We start from the raw sequence: 12,033 nt of genomic DNA, 5'->3' as shown, positions 1-12,033 counted from the left end.
GTAAAAACATAACGTATAATACATAATACATATATCTACAAAGCATATGTTAATTGACTGTTCATATTATTTGTAAGGCTTCCAGCCACTGGTAGCCTGTTCGTTAAGTTTTGGGGAAGTCAGAATTTAAATGAAGGGGTGCCTGGGTGGCCCAGTTGTTTAAGCATTCAACTCTTGGGTTTTGGCTCTTGGTTTGGTTCAAGCCCCTCTGCACTGGCAGCACGGAGGCTGCTTTGGTTTCTCTCTCTTTCCTTGCCCATCCCCCACTCTTGCTGTCTCTTTCTCTTAAAATAATAAATAAATGAACTTTTAAAAAAGTTAGATGCAGATTTTTGATGGCGCAGGGGGTCCATTCCTCTAAGCCTTGTGTTGTTCAGGGGTCAGCTGTATATCAAATTCTTGAAAGGAAGAACTGACAGAGATAGTGAGGAAGTTAGGTGGGAAAGAGCTCATGTTAAGGTCCTGATGTCAGAGAAGGCCTATGATCTTCAAGGAATAATAAGTCAAATGTGGCCCCACTGTAGGGATGAGAGGGAGTGTTAATCTGGGAGATGAAGTGAACACAGAACATGTGAGCCTTGTAGACCATTATAAAGACTGTGGATGTTAATCTGAATTGTAAGCCATTTGACCAAGGTTTTATGATTTGTATTTATTTTCTGCTATTTTAATAGACATAATGATACCAGAGTTTTCGATTTTATCTTAATTGGGAGGTGATTGTTGTTGGTACCTACATATGCATATACGTATGTATGTATGTATGTATGTATGTATATGATGGTCTACCTTTTCTATTTCCATTTGCTGGTTTATTTTTTATTTTTTTATTTAACAGCTTTATTGAGAAATAATTCATCCATATACCATACAGTTTACCTGTATTTAAAAGGTACAGTTCACTGGGTTTCAGTGTACTCATAATTGTATACCCGTAGTCACAATCTAATTTTAGAACATTTTGGTTCCCCCAAAATGAACCCTTATTAGGAGTTCTTGCCCATTTCCCAGACCTTTCTCCTCTGCCCACAAGCCCAAGCAACAGCTAGTTTATCTTCTGTCTCTAGACTTACCCATTATGAACATTCCATATAAGTGGAATCATCCACTATGTGGTCTTTGTGACTGGCTTCTTATATTCAGCATAATGTTTTCAAGGCTCATCCATGCTGCAGCATGTATTAGTACTTAATTCCTTTTTATTGCTGAATAATATTCCATTGTACAGATATACCAGTTTCAACTATTCATTTATCAATTAGTGTTTATTTGGGTTGTTTCCACTTTGGGGCTATTATGAATAGTATGAACATTACTACACAAGTGTTTGTGTGAACATATATTTTCATTTTCCTTGGGTAATTACCTGTGAGTGGAATTACTGGGCTATTCCAGCAATTGCTGGCTTATTTTAATTACTTATAGGGATATAACATTGACCTTTTGTATTTTTATCTAACATGTGTATATCAGGATAGTATGTTTCATAAATATTTTGTACAATTTTTTTCCAGTGGCTTTTGTTTTATTTTCTTTTTATCGTTAAAGTTTGACTTAAAATATACGTGTGTGTGTGTGTGTGTGTGCGTGCATATATTATATTCAGTCATCTTGTTTCTGATGACAGAATCCATGTATTAGTCCTCACAAATGGCTCCAACACCATCCGAGATTGTTTCCTCTTGTATTTTTTAAATTTATTTATTCATTTAGAGAATCTTAAACAGGCTCTTTGCTCCGCATGGAGCCCGACTCAGGGCTCAATCCCACAACCCTGGGATCATGACCTAAGTCAAAATCAAGTTGGACACTCAACTGACAGAACCACACAGGCGCCTCTGTTTTCCTCTCTTCTTCAGTAAAGTCAAAAAGTGGCTTATTATTGATCCTTTATCTATCTGGAGCTGATTTCTCATTTTCTTTAAAGGTGACTTTTGAGATAAGGCAGGTGGTGAAGGGTATTTAGTGAGGTGCAAGCAGTGGTGAAGAGAAGGATTTTTAGAAGGAGCGAGCTGACAGTTGCCCTTTGTTGGCTTGCTTGAGGCGCTCTTAGCTGAGAGTAGAGGAAGTGGTGAAAAGGGAAGGCAGTCATTAGTAAAATGCCATTTTGCTCATTATAGTTTTAATAGTGCGCGGTTCACTTTTAGGGCAGATGTATGAAACCTGTCTTGTGAGCCTTCCAAGGTTCACAGATTTCTGGAATTTACTTTTCTTCCATTGTCATCTTCTTCCTCCTTCTTTTAAAATAAAACTTATTATACCAGGATTGTAAGAAATGCTAAGAAACTCTGTGATTTCCAGTCATACTCATCACATTTAATCACAGTATCTTGCTGGTTTTCAGAAATAACTTCAAAATCAATTTAAAATGTCAGTTGCTTTAGTGTAGTCAGTATAGAAAGCAGGAAATGTGTAACAGCCATGGGTCTTTTGGCTCCAATTTGATACTCAGTGTTGTGAGATTTGATTCCTTAGAAGGAAGTCTATGAAATTAGATGGTTGGCTATGGCAGAAAGTTGAGTATGTAAGAGAAAAAAAAAAAATAGGCCCTAAAGCTTGTGGGCTGTTCATGTGTTCAGTTTGGGTGGGATATAAGAATAATGCCGTTTTGCACCCTCCTACACTGTTGGTGGGAATGTAAATTGGTACAGCCCCTCTGGAAAACAGTGTGGAGGTTCCTCAGGAAACTAACAATGGATCCCCTATGACCCAGCAATAGCACTGCTAGGAATTTACCCAAGGGATACAGAAATGCTGAGGCATAGGAGCACATGGACCCCAATGTTCATAGCAGCACTCTCCACAATAGCTAAAACATGGAAAGAGCCTAAGTGTCCATCAACAGATGAATGGATCAAGAAGATGTGGTTCATCTATACCATGGAATACTACATGGCAATGAGAAAGAATGAAATCTGGCCATGTGTAGCAACATGGATGGACCTTGAGGGTGTTATGCTGAGCTAAATAAGTCAGGCAGAGAAGGACAAATATCATATGTCTGCACGTATAGGAGGATTAGGAGGAACTTAACGGAGGAACAAGGGGGAGAAGAAGGGGGGAAATGGTGGGGGAAAGGGAGAGAGGCAAACCATGAGAGACTCTTGAATGCTGACAAAAACTGAGGACTGATGGATGTGGGGGGGTGGGGGGCATGGGCATGGAGGAGGACACTTGTGGGGATGAGCACTGAGTGTTATGTGGAAACTAATTTGACAATAAACTATTTGTAAAAAAAATTAAAAAAAAATAAAACCTTAAAAAAAAAAAGAATAATGCCGTTTCTAGGTAAAATCAGGGTCACAGGTTTTATTTGAGTCATTTTCCAAAATTCTGGTTTGTCTTTTGTATTATCAAAATGTACTATCATGCCATTAATAGCTAAAACTTGTATAATTATAGTTAATTTTAAAATCCACCTCCTGGGTTCTGGATTGTTCTCTACTCTTTGGTAGCAGTGTAACCTTCAGCACACTACTTACTTATTCTTTTTTGGTTTGAGAGTCCTCACCTATAAAATAAGAATTAAAACTATCTGTAGAGTAGTTACAAGGATTGAAAATAGGCATTTATATTTAGCACAATGCCTGCAATACATAAAGTCCTCCTGAATTTTAGCTCCCATCATTGTTTCTCTATGTTGTGCTAAATTTGCAAGTCAGCTTTAGCTTAATCCTTTAGCTGTGATCGAAGGATGTTGGTTTTTCCATTCCTTGTCCCACATTTGAGGGTGAGCTGAAGAATGGGAGAGTAGAAACAGCTAAGGATGTCACATGGTTCTCGGAGAAGAAATGTTGAACTCGTTCAGACCATATTCTTAAAACCAGAAACGATTGGAAATGATGTTTGATTGGAAGGAATCCCTGTTTTCACTTGTCATTATAATAAGATCAGGCTTTTTCATAGGTAACAATGTTAAAATACAACATTGATACTCAGAGGTCAAAATCATTCAGGTAATTCACTAAGAGGAGCCTCCAGGATGAAAACAGTGGCTTAGAGCCAACTTTAGGTAAAGTAAATAATGCAGAATGAAAGAAAGCACAGCTTAACTTCCTTTATCCTGGTCACTGACGGATGATGAAGTCTCACATCACTTAAACAGGGAAGAGTCTGAAAGGTCAAAAGTTAACTTTGGATTTTGAATGAAAAATTTTGAAAGAAATTAAAAGGAGTGTGTCATCTCAATCCAAATGATTTTAAGTAGAATGCTATCTTACGTCCGTGAGATATGCTGATCTGATTGTTTTAATTCAGTTGTTCAGAGTGGGCTTCACTCACCACTGTTTCATCAACTGTGTCTTCAAAGGGAAAGACAGGCCTCAGCCCAGCTATTTGAGTTGCTATCGAGTTTTGGATTAACTGTGGTTGTCGTTGTTTTAAAATAAAAATGTTACAGCCTTTGGTAAACAGCTCTTTAGAGTGCTGTCAGAAGCAGAAGCACATGTGGAAAGAGCTATTGATTGCTGATGGCTCTTTTGACATGATAATAATGATCCAATCAACTGAGAAGCCTTGAGAATCTCGTTGCAGGAGCTCATTGCTCATTGCTCGTCATGAATATTCAAGCACTTTCAGAAATCCACCTCCTGTGTCTGCTGCTCCTGGAGGTCAGCCCTTGGTTTCCGTCCCCTGGGTTCCAGAAGCGTTGTTTGCACGTCCTTTTGTACTTCTCAATTGCACCTTGCAACAAAATTATTTGTTTTTTTCCTTTTCCCTAATAAAATAGAAGTGCCTTAGGACACAGACTGTTGGACATTCAGATAAGCTCCACAGGTAATTTATCCACAGGTAAATTATTGAATGTCCAAAATGCCCAAAGCCCGGTGCCTTTAGGGATCCAAACAGGAGTCGTACACAACTCTTGTCCTGGTCATTCTATTCTGCTTAGTGCCTCATCTCCCTCTTGACTCTTTTTCTCTCCATTTCCCGAGAAATGCCCCCTTTTCCCTCCAGCTTCTCTCGCCACAACCTCACAGTGTGTTTTGTTCCTGCCTTGAGTAGATTTCTGAATGATGTGAGATGCCCGCGGCATGTTCCTGAGCTCTTCTGTTTCCAATACACACTCTCTCTAGGGGATCTCATTAATTCTTATGCATTTAAAGCATCATCTTTATGTCAGTGACTTTCAGTTTTATATCTCTGGTCCAGACACTTCTGAACATCAAGCCTCCATATTCTAATTGCCTTTGAAGTTTCATGGGTGTCAGAAAACTAAATGTCTTAAAGAACACCCTTGGTCCCACCCGGAGATCTGGCCCCACCCTCCAGGGAGGTACCTTCGTGTGGCCACCTGGCAAGTCACAACCCTGGCAGTGACCTTGACCCATCTCTCTCACCCTCCACGTGGAGTCTGCCACCAAGTCCTGCTGATTGTGCCTCCCAGTACATTCTTGCTCTGGGCTCCGCTCCCTACATGCTGCCCGGAGGCCAGCCCGGAGGCCAGCCCACAGGGTCGGGGCAATGGCCCCTATTCGCCCTGCTGGTCCAGTCACTAGAGTCATCGCAGTGGATTTTTTGAAAATCATAAAACAGGTCATGCTTGAAAATTCCTCCTCAGTTCTCATTGTTCTTACGATTTAGAACTCTTCCCCATGGCTTCACGACTCGGTATGGTAAGGCCTTCCTTTCCAGTCTTATGCCGCACCCTGAATTCTTCTGTAATTCAGCAAATCTCACATTTGCTAAGTTTCCTCCTCCCACGGTGTAGGGTTTGTCTGCAGGCCCTACTCTTTGAGGACCCCCTTTACCAAATGAAGCCGCACGGACCCGCTCTGCTTAACCATCATTTCTGCAGACCGGCTTTGTCTAGCTCCTCACACTAAATCAGGTCCCATCCTTCTTTTTTATCCTGAGGTATCCTGAGCCTTTCCTTTGTATCCCCCATGGTAATTGGTAAGATTTATTTCGTTGGAGGATTATTTGCTCAACATCTCCCTAAGATGTTATTATTTGCCCCCTAGGATCTGTAAGGGCAAAGGTCTTGTCTGTTTTACTCACCCTTCAGACCCCAGGACCTGACACATAGCGGAAAGTCAGGACATATTTGTGGAACGGAGAGACTAAATAGGAAATAAAAGTTCCAAAGCACATTGAAATAGTGTATGACAGAATGTGCTTAAAACGTAAGGCTGTAATACGGAAATAAATTTCTGACACCCACGTGAAGACCTTTAGTTTATGACGAAACCAGGCTTCTGCTCTTTTTGTAGACCTATCACATCTTAGCATTGTCATTACCAAGAATATAGTGAAGAACAACAGGAAAAAAAATACTATCAGTTTGACAGCAAATGTTTATTGAACAGACATTTCTTGTCCGTGTCATTTTATTTCTCATGGTGCCCGATACTTTTCTAGAAGTTTGGGATACAGCTGGTGCGATGTAGCTTACTTTCCCCCAGGGGCACAGACAGTAAGCAAGGACACAGAAAATGTCAGCACTTGAGAAATACTACGCACTAAACAGATTGATAGCAGGAGTGAGATGGTTAGAGAAATCCTATTTGAATGAAAAGGCGACATGTGAGCTGAGACCCTGGGTGACAGGAGTTGAGCCTTCCAGCCAGAGGGAACGGCACGTGGCAGAAGCTCTGAGGCAGGTACTGCCTGATGTGTTTGAGAAACAGCGATGGCCAGTGGTCCTGGGGTGGAGCGAAGGAGAGGAAGAGGAGTACATGCTTTCGGGGCTAGAGAAGCCGGGGTTTCAAGTTCTGACTCCCCTTCCTGGTTATTGATCACAAAGTGAAGGCAGTCATGATGCCAGCACGTAGGAATGTCACCAAATAAGGTGGTGAGGGTAAATGTTAGTAACACTGAACATCACTGATAATTTAAACATCATTAACCTACCTTCCACAGAACTGCTGTCCAGGGAAAACCAGTAGCGTGAATGTTAAACTAATGGCTGTGTTTGTGTGTTTAATAGCTTACTAATAGACTATCTTTTACAACAGTGTTGCTAATTATTTACAAACATTCATATTTACATTGATTTCTCACAAAAGGTTAAAAAGCTGAAGAGAGAACTCTCACAGATGAAGCAAGAATTGCTCTATAAAGAACAAGGCTTTGAGACATTGCAACAGTGAGTATAAAATTATTGAAATTCACTTTAGAATAATTCAAAGCCCCCTAACTAGTACCTAGAAAATAGAAGTACAGATTACGTAAGGGATTTCTCTAAGAAACACGAAGTAGAAAGCTCAGAGCTCCACCAAAACCAAAGAAAACCAGTCAACCAACAAACAAAAACTTGGGGGAAATCTGTACATGTTAAAGAGGTCTGAAGTTTTATTTATCATCAGAGATGCAAAGACACCAGTGGGAACGTTAACTTTGTGCCCCAGGCCCCTGCCTGCCTGCTCTAAGATTGAGGTATGGAGCAAGGGAATGTGCCCAAGAAGTGCCTCCATGTTGGGCTCTGGCGGCTGGAGGAGGTGAGCCTCTGTTGCTCTGAGTCCGGGGCTGATCTTAGGGAGCAAGTCAGGTTGTCCACGACGAGCTTGAGTGGGTGCCTCATTTCCTGTGACCCTTCTGTCCTTTCCCATTCTGTAGTCAAGTCCGATGGGCACTGGCCTAACTCTAGGCTGGGTCAAGTTAAGGGAAATATGGCTGACAGAGGGCAGCAGAACCTGAGATCTCCTGCCCCATTCCCAGCAACCCCCCCCCCCCCAGAAGCCATGGCTCTCCCCGCCCCCAAGGCTCCGGCCTTAGCTTGGGCCCTCAGCCTGCACCTGTATCAAAACACCTCAGGTCCCCTACCGCTTTCCCCTCCAGCCTCATCCTTTGCGCCACCTTGTGTCCTGCCTAACTCTAGGCTGGGTCAAGTTAAGGGAAATATGGCTGACAGAGGGCAGCAGAACCTGAGATCTCCTGCCCCATTCCCAGCCCCCCCCCCCCCCCCAGAAGCCATGGCTCTCCCTGCTGGTGAGGCTCGGCCCAGCCAAACCCCAACAGGCACACTGAGCTTTCCAACGCTCCCCGTCCTACCACTGGGTCTCTGGTGGGCAGTAAGGAGCGATGGTTCTCACAGCCACGTGACCACAGAGAGGCCTGAAGGCATGATCCCTCCAGAGGCATTCAACTGTTTCTTACTTCCCTCCCCCGTGTACAGGGCTCTGTTCCAACTGCGGAGCCTCCTGTCCTTCCCCCACTCTCCCCTCCGTAGCCATCCAACGCAGAAGGCGTTATCCCCTGTAAAGGCCGTGTGTTTGTTGGCCAGACACACATAAGCTGGGTGTTCTGCATGTCTGCACAGGTCAGGACGCCGGTCATGACTCTCAACCGCCAGTCTCGTGACTTTGGCTTCAGAGACTGGTTTTGTGGCCGTCTTCTTTTTCTCCAGCCACCTGTGTCATAATAACCGTCTTATTCTTTCAGATGCTCCTGTCCTAGTGGTTTTCAAACCTGACTGCCTGTTAGAATCATCTGTTAAAAAAATACCTGTTTTGGGTCTCCATCTAGGTATATTTTATGAGATCCCCAGGTGGTTCTCATGGATAGCTGTGTTCTAAGGGCCTTGCGGGCCCCAGAGGCCCCCCTTCAAAGCTGAGTGGATCTAGAATGCTGTAAGTGGGATACTCAGCAGCTGCGCAGCACATGGAGGATGGCTTTGTGGCGGGGGTGGAGCCAGAAGACAGACTCTGAAGAGTGTCCCCAAGTGTTAGCTGTATGTTAAACACTTTTTAGGCACATGAAATTGTAACTCGTGTCACCACCTGGGATTAAAGGTTAGCCAAACTGGCTGTTTTTGCTATATTGATATAACAATGCTGTATTGTTTTAAAGCAGTTTGCTTGCAAGCAATTTTTATAGGAATCTAAGGCATGTTTAAGAATCTGTCAATAACATTCCACAAGAAAACAATAGACATTTGTTGTAGGAATCCAGGCATTCTCTCACAATGATTCTAATCCCTTGAACCAGAGACAGAAAGATATGATATCTAACATCAGAGGCCTCTCTTGTTGATCCTAACTATAGACAAAATAAAGCTGTTTTCATTCAGATGTTAACCACCTTGCTACTAGAACATTGAATGATAATTGATAGAACCCCAAGACCATATTTTCCAAGAGGCCATATTCCTGATGCTATAAAGAGACTGTTAGTTGGGGTTTTGACAGAAAATATATTTCAGGAAGAGATTTAAATAGAATCCTACTGCAGGCTTTTGTAGCATTTCATTTACTCGCAATAGAATGGAATATTTTTGCCAAATCTGGAGCTGTAATGTAATTTAAATGCAGGCTTTCCTTTTATCAGGTACAATAGTTTATGCTGGATGAATGAATGTAGTTTTATTCTTTACATTATTCATTTCAGCCTGTGGTCCCAAAGTTGACTTCAGCCTAAGCAATAGCATAGCTTATATGTAGATGGACATTTCTACTTTGCTGCCTTCAGCAGTCCCTCAAATTTGGAAAATGAGACGACATGAAGCACTCGGCAAGCCAAAGTGTGTACCTATTGTGTGAAAATTTGGCTTGGGGTACATGTTTCCCAGGGAAGGCATGCAAATGGGAATCTCTTCCCTTTCGGAAGAGACAAAGGTGTTATACAGCGGAAATTACTAATAGGGTGCACGGAAAAGAAATGAAAGGAAAACGGGTTTTTAAAAAAAATTTTTAGGGAAGAATATAAAATGGTATTTCTCAAAAACAAAAAACACAGTGGTTTGTTTTAAAGATCAGCACATAATGCTCATATGTTGTTTGATTTTTGTTTGGTTTTATTTTATGGTCGGTTAGGGTCGAAACAGGAAAGGTGGGAGACGTAGAGTTTGAGGAAAGGAGAAACAGAACAGAACAGTCAGAGGGAGACAGAGGTGCTCAAAGGAGGCAGAAGAAAGAGAGAAGGTCCAGAAGAAGCTCCGTGGTAGGCATGGAGTTGAAATAGCCTGTCCTTGTGTTTAGCACCCAGCTGAGCTTGCAGTGGGCAGCCAGGAAATTTTTGTCTAGTTCTGAAGCCCTCTGAAGTGTAACTGAGCAGACTTGAAGTAGTCCTGCCTTTATTTTTAAGTGTTAACGCTAATTTCTGAAAACAGAAATTTACCTACTTTGTTTGTTCTCAGATGTTAAAGTTGATTTCTGACTTCAAGATGTGTTTTGCTGTTCGATTCTGAAGGCTTTACACAAATAGGAAGAAATCGCTTGGGCTTTAGAAATTCACTTTGACACAGTTTAAGAGTCGTGATAGTAGCTACTTCATGAAATCTCAGGGTTTTGTTTTTGTTTTTAACTGAAATAAGTTTCTTTGCTTCAGCTAAGTTGGTAGATCTTATACTTAAGGGAGCCAACAATTTCGCTGATAAATCCTTGCCCAGATAAATGGAATTAACCAATATTTGAAGTACTCTCAGTGATTTTTATCAAATATTCTAAGTGTAATCATCAGTGGAGCCCTAAGCCTAAGTCTGTCATTTTGAGGATTATGCCCATACTAGCTAAGTGTTTATGCATTTTCAGGGCTAAACTCGTGCAAACTCTCTGGTCTTACTTTCTCACTTGGTGGAAGTGTGACTAGTAGATCTCTAGGGCCCCTTCCCACCCCAAACACTAATGTGCGTGTGCACGCGGCTGTTTAATTCAGTGACGTCATTAGTTGTACTTTATTACCGAATAACCTCATAATGAAATTTATTTGATTTTCTTAGGTTAAGACTGTCCAGCAATAAAATATTTACTAAAATAGTACTTGGGGAAATAGATCATCTACAAACTGCACTTGCTTGAATAACTTTGGAAGCATAAGATGGCATCGTTGTGGGTTTTGGTTTGTTTCTGTTTTTGTTTTTTCAGATTACACCCTTCACACTGACATAAATTTACATCATGACATGTTTTAAACTGAATGAGCTCAGAGCCCGTTTTCTGTGGCTTAATAGGTGCCATTTTTCTGTGGATCAGACTAAGAATTATGTCCAAAAATGAGAGCTGTTGGCCAATGGGGCAGACGCATGGCCCTCTGGTCTTCAAGTGAACCCCGAGTTGTGAACCCTGGGCAGCATCAGGGGCTGGAGAGTGATAGGATACTATTAAACCACTTTTTTTTTTTTTTTTAAGAATTAGGTAATTTGGTTGGGTCCTTCCTGCACAAAGAATTAAGTTACGTCCCCCCCCCCCCGTGCTTGGCTTTGCACAGACATCATGGCTTGTAGGATGAGGCGGCAGTGAGGGGCCCCACACTTTCTGCAGTTCGGTTTATGGGTGCTTTTCCCTGGCTATGTCATTTCCCCTTGGACTTAACCTCTCTTGGGGTGCAGGTCACGTTAGCGTGGGGAGGTTTGAATTCAGCCAGTGACGGGATCACCCAAACCGACCAAAGACAAAAGGACTGAGCCTGAACATGTTGAGAAACGGACTGGGCGTGAGGTGGGCGATGGGGTGTGAGCCAGAAGGGGCTGGAAGAGAAAACGGGAGGGTCACGCAGCCTGAAAGGATGCTGGTGCGTGGGGAGCAAGTAGCAAACTCATCGGGAACTACGGTTGTCCCAGACCAGCTCCTGCTCTTCGTTTACCTTGTACTCTGTCAACGGTCGTTGACTTTTTTTCTTTTTTCTTTTTTTTTTCTTTCTTTTAACAGAATTGATAAGAAAATGTCTGGGGGCCAGAGTGGCTATGAACTTAATGAAGCCAAAGCCATTCTAACGGAACTGAAATCTATCAGAAAGGCTATCAGCTCAGGAGAAAAAGAAAAGCAGGATCTGATGCAGGTATGTTACAGAGCATTTTGTTAAGCCTTAGGGGGCCGTTGGGGGCCCCAGTGACTCCTTGAGGCAGCAGCTCTCCCTGTGAGTGTGGCTGGCGCTCTGTCACCCTGCCTCATCCGTACAGCGCTTGCTTCCGTAGAGATGCTTGCGGGCACTGAGGCAACAGGCTGCCTTGGGGGGCAACAGGTTGGTTCCAAGGCTCTGATGTGCTGTTTGAAGGCAGGCCTCGGTGGCCTTTGGGACAGGATGTGGTGGGTCCCGGGGCCCATGTGAGTAGCATTTGGGCGCACCCTGCACTCACTGCACCTTCACGTGGAAACC

At 42.6% G+C, this 12,033-nt stretch overlaps 1 protein-coding gene across 1 annotated transcript in view; it reads left to right on the top strand.

Annotated features, from left to right (window-relative positions):
* The window catches only part of WWC2 (WW and C2 domain containing 2), a 202,420-nt gene that overhangs the window by 124,904 nt on the left and 65,483 nt on the right, over nucleotides 1-12,033 (top strand). Inside the window, exons 5-6 of the mRNA XM_039250692.1 lie at nucleotides 7,008-7,087; nucleotides 11,586-11,715. Of these exons, the coding sequence (XP_039106623.1) occupies nucleotides 7,008-7,087; nucleotides 11,586-11,715 (210 nt within the window). The remainder of the gene's footprint in view (nucleotides 1-7,007; nucleotides 7,088-11,585; nucleotides 11,716-12,033) is intronic.

Source organism: Hyaena hyaena, unplaced genomic scaffold, assembly GCF_003009895.1.
Source record: "Hyaena hyaena isolate Hyena2069 unplaced genomic scaffold, ASM300989v1 scaffold_377, whole genome shotgun sequence".
Classification (NCBI taxonomy): Eukaryota; Metazoa; Chordata; class Mammalia; order Carnivora; family Hyaenidae; genus Hyaena; species Hyaena hyaena.
Note: the sequence above shows the minus strand (reverse complement) of the source record. Positions and strands in the feature narration are given on the sequence as shown.